General features: G+C 33.9%; 3 protein-coding genes across 5 annotated transcripts; all 3 read right to left on the bottom strand.

Annotated features, from left to right (window-relative positions):
• Positions 1-5,427: 5,427 nt before the first annotated feature.
• Positions 5,428-7,563, bottom strand: LOC127104434 (uncharacterized). Its single transcript, XM_051041617.1, has 3 exons — positions 7,513-7,563; positions 5,965-6,237; positions 5,428-5,754 (listed from the first exon to the last, which is right to left on the bottom strand). Exons 1-3 carry the CDS (start codon positions 7,561-7,563, stop codon positions 5,428-5,430), a joined length of 651 nt encoding a protein of 216 aa, XP_050897574.1.
• Positions 7,564-11,283: 3,720 nt separating this feature from the next.
• Positions 11,284-15,865, bottom strand: LOC127100917 (beta-glucosidase 12). 2 transcript variants are annotated; one of them, XM_051038227.1, is made up of 13 exons: positions 15,723-15,865; positions 15,192-15,379; positions 15,031-15,100; positions 13,871-13,929; positions 13,515-13,590; positions 13,345-13,422; positions 13,173-13,260; positions 12,896-13,073; positions 12,709-12,824; positions 12,351-12,574; positions 12,193-12,224; positions 11,794-12,005; positions 11,284-11,709 (listed from the first exon to the last, which is right to left on the bottom strand). In XM_051038227.1, the coding sequence occupies exons 2-13, from the start codon at positions 15,357-15,359 to the stop codon at positions 11,538-11,540; spliced, it is 1,473 nt and encodes a 490-aa protein (XP_050894184.1). In that variant the 5' UTR covers positions 15,360-15,379; positions 15,723-15,865; the 3' UTR covers positions 11,284-11,537. The 2 variants fall into 2 exon arrangements, with proteins under 2 accessions (XP_050894184.1, XP_050894183.1); XM_051038226.1 differs by lacking the exon at positions 15,723-15,865 and having other exon boundaries at positions 15,192-15,596.
• Positions 15,866-16,009: 144 nt separating this feature from the next.
• On the bottom strand, positions 16,010-17,555 carry LOC127100918 (beta-glucosidase 13). 2 transcript variants are annotated; one of them, XM_051038228.1, is made up of 5 exons: positions 17,306-17,555; positions 17,147-17,178; positions 16,933-17,035; positions 16,722-16,830; positions 16,010-16,422 (listed from the first exon to the last, which is right to left on the bottom strand). In XM_051038228.1, the coding sequence occupies exons 1-5, from the start codon at positions 17,517-17,519 to the stop codon at positions 16,248-16,250; spliced, it is 633 nt and encodes a 210-aa protein (XP_050894185.1). In that variant the 5' UTR covers positions 17,520-17,555; the 3' UTR covers positions 16,010-16,247. The 2 variants fall into 2 exon arrangements, with proteins under 2 accessions (XP_050894185.1, XP_050894186.1); XM_051038229.1 differs by having other exon boundaries at positions 16,010-16,419; positions 17,306-17,552.
• Between the last annotated feature and the right edge of the window lie 240 nt (positions 17,556-17,795).

Here is a 17,795-nt window from a genome sequence, read left to right as displayed (position 1 = left end):
ACGATTCTATGTAGTTTTTACAGTTGCAGATGCGCGACCCCTCCGGTGAGCATTCTATGATGACACGTGAGCAGTTTCTGCAGCACGCTAGCTGGCCTGTGGACAGGCTGTGTTTGGAGAGGGGGCGGGTGTTGGTGCTGGTGCTTCTTCTGGTGCTGCTGAATATGATGATGATGATGATGATGATGATGATGATGAGGCTACCGGTTCTGAAGCCAGTAGTGATGAGGGTTATGAGTCCTTGGAGGGCTAAGTTTATTTTATTTTTCATATTATGTTTTATTTCTATTGTATTTTCATATTTGTGTATTTTGATTTTGGTTATGTACTTTTGGGGTGTTTTTTCCCCCATGAACAATTTTAAATTTTGAAGTAATGTTATTATTTATGTTTTAAATTTCTTCTGTTTTAATAAATTTTTGGTTGGTTGAGTGTCAAACCTTCTAGATTGGTTGCTCCTCAAAGAAGTATCCAATGAAGGTGCATCCGAGCTTGGATGGCAATGATAAAAATAAATAAGTGAATAATGCTAAGGTACATGGTTACCTCCGGCTAGAATTTTAGAATGCATTAAGAACTTTACTCTTTTTTGTAATTGAATATTGTCTTTTTGCAACATAATTGAATGAATGTTCCATCTAGGACTTAAAACCACAAATTGTGAGGAAACCTCCATTGTACACTTAAATGTTGGATTCTAATAAGCTTTGTTGATTCATGCTTTGTCTTTTATTATTGTGAATATGTGGAAGCAATTAGAAATGATCAAGGCACTTGTTTTCTATCGAGCACAACCAGTTCCAAATACAACTTACCTGTGAGCAGAGAGAGTATTCGTTAACCCCTTTGAGCTTAAACAGTTGAATCTCAGCTTGAAATAAAGCGAGATTTCAAAAATCTTTTTTCTTACAACCTGGAAAATTTTGATAATTGTTCTTTTGCCGTAAAAAGTCAAGAGCATTCACTTAGGGTGAGTAAGAAATAAGTTGGGGAGAACGAAAATGAGAATCGGTAAGTGCCACAACTCTTGAAAAACCGAGCAAGCATAAAAAATATATATATAAAATATAGAAAAGAGAAACATCTGTTTTGTAAATATGATGTGAAAGAAAAGAAAAAATAGAGAAAATGAAAATGAATGCTTGCTTGGAAGAAAAATAGTGAAAAACAAAAATTGAGTTGTGAAATAAGAGTTGTGAAGGTTTCAAATGAGAAATAAATGGAACGAAGTTGAGATGTGTGAATAATGTACAGTGAATGTCTCTTTTGCATCGGCAATTTCGTTTTCAATGGCCTTAGAAATGACCCTTGTTTGTTAACCTAACCAAGCTTCAACCGAAAAGTCCTTAGTGATCTTCGTGCTTCCACATTACCATTTATAATTGTTAGACATTGTATGAATTGAATTGATTTCTTCATTGTTGTTGGAGAGTGAGATTATTCCCGCGGTTGCAAACGCGTAATTTCTTCAATCCTTATTCGAAGAGGAGAGATAGGGTGATTCATTCAAGATAATATTGTTGTGGATAGATACATATTTCGCATTGCTACTAAGTTTTAGTTCTTGTGTATTATTTTATTCTAACCGTTGGAAATTTGTATCTGCTGATTCGCTTGTGTTTGAGCCGTTTTATCCGATTTCGGAGAAACCTTTTTCTTAATTCAAATCCTCTTGTCCTTCAAGAGGCATACTTTGCTTGAGGACAAGCAAGAATCTAGTTGGGGAGAGTTGTTAGATACCCAAAAGTGCTTATTTGAGCTATCAAATATGGGCATCTTTCACTCCATTTCCTTGCTAAAGTGTTCGAAACCACCTTTGTTTTTGATGAATTGCAATACAATGATAAACGATCTTGGTACCTTTGATTTGTGTGTTATTGTGCAGGAATTAGGCATGAAATAATAGAAAATGAAGCCACAAAAAAGTTGGCAAAGGGACCAAAAAAAGGATGCATTCATCAGCTTGCTCGCTAGGCGAGGGCTGTGGCGAAGAGCTCGCTAGACGAGCACCTAGCGAGAACCCAGCGAAGAGCTCTAGTATTTTACAGTGGCAAATATCAACAAACTCGCTAGGCGAGCAGCCAGCGAAGGGTGTAGTGAACACGTCCAGACTTGGTCAAAAGCGCAGCCAGCACTCACTCGCTAGGCGAGCCATTAGCGAGCTCCCAGCGAGCAATTCCAGTAGCAAAACCTCCTAAGCTCGCTGGAGCGAAGGGTGAAGCGTGGGCTTCGCCTAGTGAAGGTTTTGTTCGCCTAGCGAACATGCCAATCTGGCAAAGGTTATTTCTTTGGGCGCAGGTGCCTCAGGTGCCTATTTTGGGGCTCGCTAGGCGAGCCATTCTGCTCGCCTAGCGAGCATGACAGCTCAGTAGCAGCACTATAAGTAGCAAGAGCTACTTTTTGGAGCCATACTTTTACACCTCCATACTTTTGTACTTTTTAGATATTTTTCCAGCATTGCTCTAGAGATACTTTGTGACCTAGAAATCATTTCTCTTCATCTCTTAACAATCTTTCACAAAAAGAAGGTGGATTCCCATCCAATCTCGATTATTCGACTCGGATGTTAATCAACCTTCTTCCGAAACTTGTTGACCAAGCTACCATGAAAATGAGTAGCTAAGTTCTTCATTTTGTCAAGGTTAGATGTAGATGATCATTAGCTTTGTGTGTAAATGGGATGATCTTCATTTGTAAACTCTTTAATGGTGAATATATGGTGAAAACTTTGTTTAATTGAAAACTCTTTGTGTTGGTTTATGATCGAGAGATGTTTACCAACTCTTTACCTAGGTTTTCATCCAATCTTGTTTGTTAGCTAGAGATAGTAATGAATGATTTTGTTCACCATAAGGTTGAACCAAAAAGTTGTCATTTTGATAGATTGTGTTAGAGATAAACAATGGATCAAAATGGGAAAACTCACAATGTGTGTTAGAGATAAACACATTGGGAGGACTTTGTGAAATAGTTTATCATCTAAAGGAGTTTATAAGTTTTGTTGATCGAACATATACATGCAAAGTGATCGTCGAACCCTAACTTTGGCAATATTTCTCAAATATTAAAACCAAATCTTTTACCGCATTTTATCACACTTTTATGCAAGATACCGTGACTAAAACCAAAAAAAAACCCTTGTTACTACGAGTTAAGAATTGAAACAACTGTCGAAAGGCGGTGATATCTCACAATCCCTGTGGAGACGATAACAAAAACCCGACACTTAAAAATACAATCAACAATATGCATCTGCAATAGGATCTATCATGTATGCCATGTTATGTACTCGACCAGATATCTCGTATGATTTGAGTGCAACAAGTAGGTACCAATCTGATCCTGGTGATGCTCATTGGGTAGCTGTCAAGAATATCCTTAAGTATTTGAGAAGGACTAAGGACTCATTCTTGATATATGGAGGTCAATAAGAGTTGGCTGTAATTGGATACACCAATGCTAGATTCCAGACAGATCAGGATGACTTTAGATCGCAATTTGGTTATGTGTTTTGCTTAAACGGTGGCGTTGTGAGCTGGAAAAGTTCAAAGCAAGATACAGTTATTGATTCTACAACCGAGGCCGAGTATATTGCTGCCTCAAGTGCAGCAAAGGAAGTTGTTTGGATCAAAAAGTTCATTAGTGAACTTGGCATAGTTCCTAGAATTATGGATCCCATTGGTCTCTATTGTGATAACAATGGTGTTATCGCACAAGCAAGGGAGCCTAGATCTCACCAACGATCCAAACACATACTTAGGCTTTATCACCTCATTCGAGAGATAATAGATAGAGGAGATGTGAAAATATCCAGAGTACCTACACTTGACAATATTGCTGACCTACTGACAAAGCCTCTTGCGCAGCAGAAGCATGATGGCCATACTAGATCTATGGGCATTAGGGGTATGCCTGACTGGCTCTAGTGCTAGTGGGAGATTGTTGGTGTAAGCCCTAGAGGCCAATACTTTTGGTACTTGTATCGAATTATTTATTAATAATAAAAGGTTTTTTCTTTATTATGTTTGTTTAATAAAGTCCCTAGAATAGCTAGTTCGTTTAATGTATCAAGTGTGACTTAATCATGAGATCACATTAAACATAAGGACACTATTCTTAAAGTATCCGTAGTCGAGCTTTATTGTGAAGAGGGATAACATTAAAGCATTAAGACTATTATGTATATAGATTGATGATCACATCTCATGGATCATGGATAAGGAGTTATCAAGTCTTAAACATAAGTATGAATATTAAGGGTAATATTTATACTTAATTGACTCGCTATGAGAATACTATATAGAATGTTATGCAAAGTGTCATAAGTTATTCTCATGGCGATAATGGTGTATACCACCCTTCGACCTGAAACTACTATGGACCCTAGATGTAGAGTCGAGTGCCTTATTGCTGATCAAACGTTGTCCGTAACTGGATGACCATAAAGACAGTTGATGGGTACTCCACGAAGCATGCTAAGGGACATGAGTGACCTAGATGGAATTTGCCCATCCTGCATAACAGGATAAATGTCTATGAGCCCAATATTGAACTGGACAAGGATGACACGGTCTATGCCTTGTGTTCAATATAGACATAAGGGCAAAAGGGTAATTGTACACATAAGTATTATCACAAAAGGATTTGTCAGATCACATGACATTTTCGTGTCTTGGGTAGCAGTGATGTATTGCTAGATATCAATCATTATTTATTACGTTAAATACGTGATTTAATATAATTGCCAATGCCGCGAAAACCTACAGGGTCACACACAAAGGATAGATTGATAAGAGATAGAGTAATTAAGGAACACCGTAAGGTACGGTGCACTTAAGTGAATTGTAGAACATCGTAAGGTATGGTGTACTTAAGTAGAATACGAAATATGGTAAGGTACCATGCGCTTAAGTGATTTTGGCATATTATAAGATATGGGCCACATACACTTAAGTGGGCTTTTTAGCTTATAGCCCACACAACAGGTTCTATAAATAGAACCCTTGTGCATAAGCATTTGTGCAGTTGTAATTTTTCGTTTTCTCTCTCTCTCTCTCTCTCTCTCTCTCTCTCTCTCTCTCTCTCTCTCTCTCTCTCTCTCTCACTCACTCACTCACTCAAAGCCTTCATTCGTAGCAGCTAGCACTGAGATTGAAGGAATCCGTTCGTGTGGACTGAGTAGAGGCGTTGTCATCGTTCAACGTTCGTGATCACTCTGTAGATCTACATCAAAGGTTTCAATCGTCACAAGAGGTAATGATTCTATCACTGATCATGCCCATTCGTAAGGATCACTAAAGGAGAAAATTTTAAATTCCGCTGCGTTTTGGATTGCCCTTCTCCTTCACACCTTTCCTCCAGTTGAAGCTTGCTTAGGCTTCAGGCAATGAGTGTTGATATGTCCTTGTTTACCATAGTTGTAGCAAGTCACCACACTCTCTTTGTAATCAGTAACCAAATGTCCTGACTTCCCACACTTGTACACTTCTTCACATCACTCTTGCATTCACTGAAATGATGATCCAACTCACCGCACCTATAGCACTTAAGAGGAGTGGGGGCACCTCCCCCACTTGTCCTCTTACCACCAACAACTCTCTGTTTACCTTTATCAACTGGAGCACTATATGGCTTCCCACGGTTCAGATTCTGCTTTCCTCTTCTCTCGCTCAACTCCTTGTAGTGAGCCAACCGAGCCTTTCCACCATCCTCATAAATTCTACAGTTGTTTACCAACTCTGGAAACCTCTTTATCTGTTGGTATCCAATCTCCTACTTAGTCTTAGGACGCAAACCATTCTCGAATTTGACACACTTAGAGAACTCAACAGTTGCCTCACTATAATGAGGGTAGAACTTAGCAAGTTCCACAAATATGGCAGCATACTCAATCTCCTTCTTCCCACGATAATCCTTAGAAAATTACTTTCTCAAAAATTCCCTGCGGAACACAACCCAAGTTACAACTTCAACTGCAACATCCACCACCTGACGAGTGTTGATCCACCAGTCATCAGCTTCCTTAGCTAACATATGTGTACCGAACCACACCTTCCGTGCTTCAGAGAAATCCATCACTCTGAAAATCCTCTCAATCTCCTTGAGCCAAGTGTTCGCTCCATCAGGAGCGTACCTACCCTTGAAAGTAGGCAGATTGTTCCACTGGAGCTTCCCCAAATGTCGGAACTCGTCGTTCCCACCAACATTAGGCTGATTATGCACAGCCGAAGCAATATCCTACAAAGCAGTAGCAATAGCAGTTTCGTTTCTTCCAACCATTTTCTGTTTCACACCACCACCAACAACAATGGTTAAAGGGACAACATCAAAAATATTCAATTGTCACACCACACCGACTCAACAACTTGGCCGAACAGACCGACCTGCTCTGATACCACTATGTAATACCCTAAATTTTCCCCGCATAATTTTAAAACATTTATCAGAGTAAAACAATTCAACATACAATTTAGGATGCTACACTAGAACATACAATCAACTTGCTCACTCGAAAAGACATGTAACACTTGACATTTATAAAAATAGTAGTAATAAATACATGTCTGAATGTTAACTTTTATTAAGTAGTCGTGGAATAACAATAACAAACAGTCAACTCGCATATCCAACATCAACATAACATGTCATTATAAGAAATTTTAAAACATAACGAAAGACACAACGTTCCAAATTCCCCAGTGTTACACATCAGAGCAGACACCGCCATTAAAATAAAACGAAATACTTCATCTTCCACTCACATCTGAGCTCCTACAACGGATTATCCGCATGTTACCAACGTGGAGGAAACATTCAAATGGAAGGGGCGAGATATCATAATTATATAAAGGAAAGCATGATAATAAGTAAGCATCAGATTATCACATGCACATCACCCATTCCACAATATAATTCCACATAATCCACACAACAACTATCCATACATAATAGCAACATCACAATTATCCATACGGAACAACAACACAACAACTATCCAAATAGGATAACAACATAACATCCATCTCACATAACACCAACATAATAACCATCCGACATAATAACAGCATAATCAACCATCCAACACAATAACAAATGCAACCAATGTACAATGCAACTCGACTCAACAACTCGACTCAATGCATGTGGTACCAATACGTGAACACTCGGGATCACCGCTTCAATCCTCGCCTCTTAGGATCAAAGCCACCAATTTATTACCATCACCTTCGATAACGACTCGCTAATTCCATCACCTTCGAAATCAGCTACCGACCCAATCCACACATTGGGATTTGAGGCTCACCAACAATGCACCATTTCTATACTTTTGCTCACACACACCCAATACCTTAATTTATATCATTCTAAGGTAACTATCTCACACCAATGATAACACAACACATCAAAATATCAATCAACACAACACAACCACAACTACCACACAACTAAATTCCAAAAAAATAATTTTAATAAAATCGGGACGTTACAGCACATACACACACACACACTTACACATAAAGACTTGTCATTGTCACTACGCACACATATATAAGGACTCATCATTGTCGCTGTATAAAGTATCATACACATTGGATTTCCTAAAAGAATTTTCTCCAATATCACATATCATATCTTCTAGTTGATCATCCATATCTTCATCAACTTAATGTCCATGTGACAACGCAATTTGATTTTTATCGATTTCACCATGCCACATCCATATTATATAATATTGATTAATTCCATCACGACATAGGTGGTTAAATATTGCTTTTTTTTCTTTCAAAATTTTTTATATTTCAAATATAACACAAAGACAATAAAAGATTCCAATGTTCTCAGGAAGTTTTCTTTCTGCGAAATTAAAAAATTCAATAACTTATTTCTCATACACCGGACTTAATCTATTAGCTTTTATCCAACTACAATCCATAATACTTTTTGAAATTTGAATCAAATCCTTGTAAAAGCATGCATCTTGAATGAAAACTTTGCTAAGTTCATAAATTTTACTAAGTCACTTTATTAAAAACAAAACATTATTAAGTCACAACAACAACATATAATATTCTAAATAACGCAAAACATAAAAAAATCTCAATCTCACTCTCACTCTTAATCACAACAATATATAACATTAAAAACATTGCTAAGTCACAATAACTAAACAACAATAACAACAATCTTAAACTCAATAAAACAACAATAGCATCAACAATAAACCTATTACTTATCTCAATAAAAGCATTAAAATATAACATTCAATCTCAATCTAAACAACATGATGCAACATTAAAACTCTATGGCTTAGAGTCTCAACACTAACAACAACAACAACAACATTATTGTAACATGAATAGTGGTGAAACATTTCATGTACCAGAAATATGAAAAATAAGAGTTAAAGAAATGAGTTTCATGTACCCTTCTTGTGTGTTTTGTCTTTTCTTTTCTTGATTATGAGTAGGAAAAAATATAATGAAAGTTAGTGAAGAAAAGATGCTTCATAGGTTTATGGAGATAGTTTTTCACTAGGGCGTTGTTCTATTCTTAAGGCTTTTCGCTAGGGCGTTGTTCTGTTATGAAGGAAAATAAATTATATTTTAGTATGTTTTAATTTAAAAGGAGCATTTTTCACCATGATTACTATTAATAATCATGGGGATAACTTATAACATTTCACCATGGTTACTTTTTTCAACTGTGGGCAAAAGTTATACAAATTTGTCTATAAAAGTTCAACACGTTCATTCACATTTTTCCTAATCCAAACTAATTTTGTCTCCAAACTTCGTTTTCCATTCACAAACTCTACATATTTTTCCCTGCACATGATTTCTACACGTTCACAAACTAGAAAACAATATATTGAAACTTCATCGTCCATCTTGTTATGTTGTTGTATCATTAATCCAAAAGGTTTAGGCTTTGAAGATGCTAAAACAATATATTGAAAAATTTGCTTTAAAGATTAATGTCAAGTTTGACTTTATAATATAAACGGTATGCTTTAACTTTGACATTGATCTTCAATGCCAGAATTTTCAAGATAGTAAAAATGAATGAAGATATTACAACACATAAGTGTCTTAAAAATAAATGAAAAACTAAAATGTATGTGTTGGAATTCAGAGCGTGTTCGTGATATGGATATTTCTCCACGGTTAAAAAATTTGACCGTGGTTAAATGTTTTTTAATTTTAATTTTGAAAAAAAAAAGTCATATTTTACCCCATTATTATATTTAACTGAAGTGAAGGATTAAGAATAAAGAAAACCGCCTTATTAAATAGAATTTACTATGATAAATACTTTGGCCGATGTCCAATTTCATTACAGAATCTACGTTTTAGAATGGTGTATACATGAGTTTTGATTGAGTATTAAAATCTTTACTATAAATAAATTTAAAATTTTATTTTATTTTAAAATAAAACAATATTAAAACATTACATGAGATTAACTATCTTTGTTTCAATGGCCGAAAAAATGGAGACGATTGGAAGAGAGTAGAATGATAAAAAAAAAAGTGAATTTTATTCATTTATTCTATATAAGTACTATGTATTTGTATATTTGTATAAGGGAAATTAACAACTAACTTCTCAAAATAAATAACTGAGGCTTAGTTACTTGTCATACAAGTAACTCAACTAATATAGCTACATTTTAAACTAATTTGAACTACAAGAAAATTACAATACACATGCAACGTTGTTAGTTATATATCCTTGGATGTCGTTAGAAAAAGAACCATAGGTATATATATTTTTAATTAAACATATTCTAATTCTTTTGCGTTTCTTTTTGTCAATTCAAAGGATTTCATTTTGTGTTTCCCCAAACCCTCAAGAACCCAAGCACGACTTGTATGTGGCTTCCTTACAGTGATTCCTTCATTTTCAAGATCTCTCTCTCTCTCTCTCTCTCTCTCTCTCTCTCTCTCTCTCTCTCTCTCTCTCTCTCTCTCTCTCTCTCTCTCTCTCTCTCTCTCTCTCTCTCTCTCTCTCTCTCTCTCTCTCTCTCTCTCTCTCTCTCTCTCTCTCTCTCTCTCTCTCTCTCTCTCTCTCTCTCTCTCTCTCAATTAACAGTTTTTTGTTACCCCATATCAACCAAACAATGGCCTTTCTTCATTTCCTCGAAACATTGATCTCATAAGACTCTACCTCCTACAACAACCGTCATCTTCAAAACAATCACAGAAATCTAATCAACTACCTTAATAAACTATTATTCTCGGTTATGGTCTAATGAGTTCTACATTGCTTGTTAGGATTTAATTCACATGTACAATGTCATTTAGTTTAACAATCACATCGTCAATTTGTGTAATTCAAAAGTTCTTCTTTTTAGGATAAGGTTTTCTTCGGAGTTTATCATATGGTGAGCTTCCTTCCTAATGATGAAATGAGTTTTTGTTGAATTTAAGTAATTTGATTTTGTTTCTTACATTTACAGTTTTCTTACATATTTGGGTTGTTGAGCCTTTGGAATAAGGAAATCTTCGATCCACATTATGAGTTTGCTACCGTTGAGTTTTGATTAACAAATACATGAGGTATGATGTGTTATGTGTTAATCTATAAATCATTAGTGTCTTAAGATGTTAAGTAAGTGTGCCTAGTGTCTTTAAAACTAAATGTATTGTCCAAAAAAGTATAAGGTGTGTTCTCCCTACAAGAGGAGCGAGACTCACATACTCTAGTAGGTATATTACACAAATGTGGGAGGGTTAATTTATGGTGGCGATGAAGATAACTGACAAAATGGTGTACGCACCAAACACATCGTACGCTCGAAGGTACAATAGAGTCGTCATCGAACTTTATTTATCCCCAAAGAGAGAAGGGAAAGTATCGATAAAACACAAGGGAAACAGAAAAACGGATACGAGAGTCGGTTATGCAAGATGAAGGTATTAGCACCCCTCACATCCACAGTACTTCATGGAAACCATTTTGAATGCTCTTGCTTGAATGAGTGTTGTTATCTTTAAGTACATGTAAAACAAAAAATAGGTTAGAAAGAGAGTGCTCGAGGAGGATTGTGACCCTCATGCCTACGTATTCTCATGGTGCAATGAGAAAGTCAGAGTCTCATAATTCGTGGAACCGGAGAGGACAAATAAAATAAAGAAAGAGGCTCGCCAAGGATTCACATTCTCGTGGCTACGTATCTTTATAGTGCAATAAGATTATTTCTAAAATATAAAGATCACTTTATTTATAATTTTATGCAGGCTGCTTCCAGTTCGTTATGCATTTATATTTCCAAAATATAAGGTGCAATTAAATAAAAACTTGATAAATAGAATATGATTAGAATAATACAAAACCAGAATAGAGTGAAGACCCTATTGTTGATTAGGATATTACAATACTACAATATTTCACATGGTTATTCAAAAACAAACTATGACTTCTAGCTAGAGCTCAATTGTTATTCAAATCCAATATTACAATTTTCACTTTGTATTACGATTAATGATCAAGATCATATCATACTATTGGAGATCAACAAGACATTAACCTGTAACTCTAATGTTTTTTAAGAAAATTCCTAAACCAATGGGCAGAGAGTTTATGGTGTCTTTTAAGATTATCTTTGTAATCAACAAAGTTAATTCCAAAACGCATGGTGTATCCGGCAATCCATTCAAAGTTATCTAAAAGTGACCATGCGAAATATCCTTGTACTTTCACGCCATGCCTTCACACATAAAAGCAAGGAATTATAACCGTGAAATAAGGTAATTCAATATGAAATGAGTAGAGAGATGGTTCTACTACTTACTTGATTGCAGATGAAATATAATAAAGATGACGATAAAAGTAATCAATTCTATAAGTATCCGAAAGCGCCTCTTCAAGTGATAGTGTTGGATCGTTGAACTCATCCATACCATTTTCTGTGATGTATATCAAAGGATTGTTATACTTTGTCTTTGTGTACAGTAGTAGTTCCTGAATCCCCCTTGGATAAACAAATAGCCAAGGCGAAGCAGCCTGAGCATAAATGTTGTTTCTTAGTTATTTGTAAAACAAACAAATCATATAAACGAAGTATCTGATTATATAAATGTCAATAAATTCTATTGGTTATTTGTATCTCATTATATAAATGTCAATACGCGTGCATGCGCACACATTCACGTCTCGGATGTAACGATAACTGAAATAGAGTCTTACTCACCCGTGGTCCAATTGGTATCCCATTTCGCTCAGCTGTAATAAGTCATAGCAGGAAACGTTTTACATCAAAGAAAGTTGAAAAAATCAAAGCAAAGTATCACAAAATGTATATATAATGTATAATTCTTCATGAGTTTTGAACAAGGTGGAAATTCCTACTTGTTAAGTTGACATGAGTATCCTTGAAATAGGTAGATTTGCTTGTGTCGTTATTTGAATGTGGTATATTGGCCGCATAATTTGAGGTGTAGTAATTGACTCCGATAAAATCAAATGAGCCGGTAAGTATCTTGGATTGCTCTCGAGTGAACTTTGGTAACCGATTTCCCACAAAAGACACCATGCTTAGTGGATACTCTCCTGTTGTCATTGGCTGCATAAACCTACAAACAAATTCCTTAAGAAGCTTGAAGCATAACATAAACATTCGGCTGCCATTATGTCGTGATTCGTGATTTTGCGGACAATATGAACAAATGCAGGGTTAAGAGAAAACTTGATAGGAAATAGCCATTACCATCCAAACATGAAATCAAGAGCGCGTTGAGCAGCTTGATGATCTAATGTGTCATTTGAGAAAGGCAAAAACCAGTGACAGTTTAAGGTGATGCCTATTGAACCGTTTTGAGAAGCCTGCTTCCGTTATTTCGAGTTAGATGATTTTACGGACAATCATAACAAAATTTCCATTTAAGGCTCTGTACCTGATAATTGGTTCTATAAATTTTGACAGCGGCTGCATGAGCGAGGAGTTGGTTGTGTGAGGCCATGTAGGGCTCTGTACCCATACTGTAAGAGTGCGGCTCATTAAGAGTAATCCAATGGTTCACTCTGTCTCCAAATTCCTTGAAGCATAGCTCTGCATAGTCCTGAAAATCATTTCTGCATAAAGAGATTCAACAATCAAGCCTTATGGATCAAACAATGTCATAATGCTCTAACATGGATCATGCATATAGAAATTTGTTCCGCGAAACTTACATGATATTGGGGCTCAAGAAACCTTCGTACTCGTCTTGTAAGGCTTGGGGAAGATCCCAATGGAAAAGGGTTACAAATGGTACTAGACCTGGATCAATAACTCCATCAATCAATAATATGATATACTAGTAATATAGTATTCCCTCCTAAAATAGTATGATTTATGCATTACCATTATCGAGTAGCTCATTGATGAGGTTGTTGTAATATTTGATTCCTTCTTGGTTGATACCTGCGCTTACTTTTCCTTCTGCGTATTTGTTAGAGTTGTTAATTTAAATGAAAGATTCAACCATATGAAACTCTTTAAGGATGTGAATAAATTCAAACATTTGCTATTACTTGGCAATATCCTTGGCCATGAGATGGAGAATCTGTATGCATCTGTGTTCATATACTTCATGATTGCAACATCATCCTATTAACATGCAAAAATGGTAAGGACATATACTAGAAGCAAAATTGCAAACATGATATTAGAGCTTCATAAGGTCAAATATACAGAGTTAATTGATATGCATTAACGGTGTAAAGATTTTTTACATTTCAATAAATTAAACATTTTTATTACTAAAGTCATTTGATTTATTTAGCCTAAAATATTTATACAAATAATGAATTATAATGGATTACATTATACAGAACTTTACATTTATGATATATGAAAATTAATCCCAATGAATTGGATGTAGCAGTACCTTATAACGATGATACTGATCAACAGCTACATCTCCATTGCTTCTATCCAATATTTTTTCTGTAAGCAATTACACCAATTACTACATAATAAAAAACAAAAAGACTATTGCCAATAGCGTTATCAAATTAATTAATAGTTATGTTAATTTTAATGACAAAATCATTTTTATTAGTAGTAATTAAAAAAATAAGTAGAAACTAAAATGTAATAAACAGAAACAGAGAATCTATATCTATTTATAAATGAAATATTTAATTTGGTATAATATTTTCCCCTTAATTATATTTTTTATTTAAGAAATCTATTTACTATTTTATTCTTTTATAATACTATTTTAATATTTAATTAACAAAATCTGTTAAATTCAATTGTATTAAGAACAATTCCATAGCAATAATTTCACCACAATAAGAACAATATTAAGTATTATAAAAGAATAATTTTTTATCTTATATGTCAAAAATATTTATTTTATTTTATATCAAAATGTGCAGATATTATAAAATAATTTGATTCTAGTATATAACAAAAAGTTTATAACTTAATATAATAAAATAAATATTCACTTAAGCACAATAGAAAAGCAGACACGTTCGTGACCGTCTTTCTACTAAACTAATCAATATAAATCAAATTTAATATCCCATCCCTTCCTCTTCAAGTGCCGTGTTTTTATAAAAAAATTCATTATATTTTATTTTAGTTTTAATTTTCAAAGTATAAAATAGAAAAAATTCATAGATGAAAACAATCCTAACAAAGTCAATCATTATTTTCTCTTTTAGCATCCAATGTTTCTAAGAATATAGATTTATATAAATATTTCGCATAAAATAAGAATATAGATTTATATAAATATTTCTCATAAAATAATACTAGTGGAAGAAGGAGGAGGCAGGAACCACTGGTTAGAACTAATTTCCGAATAGGGATAATTGGATACGGATGAAAATAATAATAATAATAATAATAATAATAATAATAATAATAATAATAATAATAATAATAATAATAATAATAATAATAATAATAATAATAATAATAATAATAATAATAATAATAATAATAATAATAATAATAATAATAATAATAATAATAATAATAATAATAATAATAATAATATTAACTATAATTTATAAAAAAAATAAAGGAATATACCAGGATATTTATGAGTAAAGTTATCCCATGTACTTTGTCCTCTACCCCCTTCATTTGCAGCACCTTCATACTACATTATCAACATACAAAATCATACCTTAAAAATTAAATAACCTCCGATTCTTAAGCTTCATTAGCCTTAATGATCTTACAAAACGAACCTGATAGGACGAGGAGGCAGTACCAAAAATGAAACCTGCCGGAAAACTGCTCCGATTAAGAGATGTCCGGTCAACAAGTGTAGTAGGAGTAACAGCCGCGGCCATTATAATAAGAGTCAAGACACCAAGGTTGAAGATGAAGAGACTTCGATAGGCATTCAATGCCATGCCCTTATCAAATTCTGATTCTGTTCAATTACAATTACAGTTGTTGTTGATAATGAATATGGAACTTGATTGTTGTGTGTGAAAACCAGGACTTTATATAAGAAAAGACAAGACATGTGAGAGAGATGAAAATTTTAGTATCCTAATGGACACTAATTTGGAGTATGTTAGCTTTTTCAAAAGAGTAAATATTAGTATCCAATTTGGTACATACATTATGTAAGATGCATAAATTATATTAAAAATATTTGAAAATGATTTCTAAAATTGAAAAAATGTTACTTATATTTATATGGTTGTTGGTATATGCAAAAAGATTGTCAGAGTTGTAATTGATAACAAAATCCACACAGAGAGACAAACCTGATTAAACATTTTAGAATACTAATAATGTAGAAGACCAGATTGATACACTCATACAAATTCAGAGAGCAAATTGTTCTAAATAATATAGTTTCCTCTCTGTTCTCCGTTCGTCTTGTTGTAAATAAAAAATTAAAATTAAAATTTTATGTGAAAATGAGAATATGTTTGAAAGGAGATGAGTGCAATTTACTGTTTACATTTGGCATTAATACTAGATTAGTAAAGGAAAGTGACAGTTTTTCACTTAAGAGTAATATCAGTTAAAATCATGTAGCTCCAAAATATATAACTTAACTCAGATATGCACTATGCAGTTACAAAATATCATAAAAAGAATTTAAATTATAAATACAAAAGTTAAAAGAGGATAAATAAAAAGTGCTTTACTAAATCTGAATTCTTTTATTAACAACTCTTTTATTTAAAAAAAACTCTATGTAAGAGTGAATTTCATATCATTTTCTTCTAATCTGAAGTTCATTAAAACACATAACTTTTCCTTGTGCTGAAAATATACAAGTCCTAAGATTTTTTGAGGAATTTCTTGAACCAATGCGCCGAGAGTTTTGGATATCTTTTCAAGTCATTTTTAAAATCCACAAAGACGAGTCCGAATCGCACCGTGTAGCCAGAGTCCCATTCCATGTTATCCAACAATGACCATGCAAAATATCCCTTTACATTCACACCATCCCTTCTATGCATAAAGGCCAATAAAGCAGAATAATTAACCCAAAAAAAGAAATAAAGAAAGAAAGTAGCCCCCATACGAGTTTTCTACATATTCCTTTGTACACTTAAGAAGACAAATAACCACCATCCTATTTTCCCTCTCCCTTATTGTATAAATGTAAAAAGAAAGGCTTGAAAACATGGATAGGAATAAAACTACTGTGAATAACATGGATAGGATTAAAACTACTTTGAATTAATATGTATAAGACCTACAAATAAATAACTAGGAGCTGAGAGACCAATCTCATAAGCATTACTTACTTGATTGCGGTTTGAAGATAATAAAGATGACGATAAAAGTAATCAATCCTGTAAGTATCTATAAGGGATTCTTCAAGTGATAGAGTTGGATCGTTGAACTCATCATAACCTATAAATTAATTTTATCAGATTTTCATTGGCTTTATCAACATTGCAATACTACACTACACATACTATCTTAGAAGATAAGTAGAATAGATGTATTAATTACCATTTTCAGTAATGTAAATTACAGGGTTGTTGTACTGTTTCTTTATGAAAAGCAATAGTTCTCGAAACCCTCGTGGATAAATGCACAACCAGCTGGAAGCAGCCTACAAATAATTATAATAAAGCTATCTTTATATTTTAGACATGCACAAAATATAAAAAATGAAAAGAATTGATATGTAATTTAGTTGCCAATGCAATGATGAAGTACATACCATTGGACCAAGGAGCTTTCCATCATGCTGATCTGTCATTCAAAAATAATAAACAATAAAGTTCAGAAGATTAGGTATTATTAGTTTTATTTTAATTCTGTTTGGTGACTTTTTGGAACTAAATTAACTAGTGCAAGCATATAATTAACTGATAATTACTTGTAACATTAACAAGAGCATCAGTTTGTTGGGCTGGTTCAGCCCCCCGTAGGTGAGGTGCATTAGCAGCATAAAAGGATGAATAATAGTTTAGGCCTAGAAAATCGAAGGACCCCTTAAGTTGCTCTGATTCTTTTTCGGAGAACTTTGGTAGCCGTTTTCCCACCATGGATTGCATGCTTTTTGGATACTCACCTTTGGTGAGTGGCTCCATGTACCTGATGCAAAATGCAAAGTGCAGATAGAATCAAAGAAATACTCTTCTGATCTCCTAATACTTTGCGGAAATGTAATCCCGTGCCCGCCTGCCCGCTTTTTTTAAATGTCGTTTTTTTTTATGAGATTTCTGTTGTACATCATATTAAAATTAATACTATTAGACTTTGAAATGACTTTTAATTATCTTTTGCATTAATGATCTCCTAATACTTAAGGGATTCTTCAAGTGATAAAGTTTACCCTTGATATGCGTTGGTTACAAAAACAAAAC

Source organism: Lathyrus oleraceus, chromosome 7, assembly GCF_024323335.1.
Source record: "Lathyrus oleraceus cultivar Zhongwan6 chromosome 7, CAAS_Psat_ZW6_1.0, whole genome shotgun sequence".
NCBI classification, from domain to species: Eukaryota; Viridiplantae; Streptophyta; class Magnoliopsida; order Fabales; family Fabaceae; genus Lathyrus; species Lathyrus oleraceus.
This window is presented reverse-complemented; position numbering and strand designations above follow the sequence as displayed.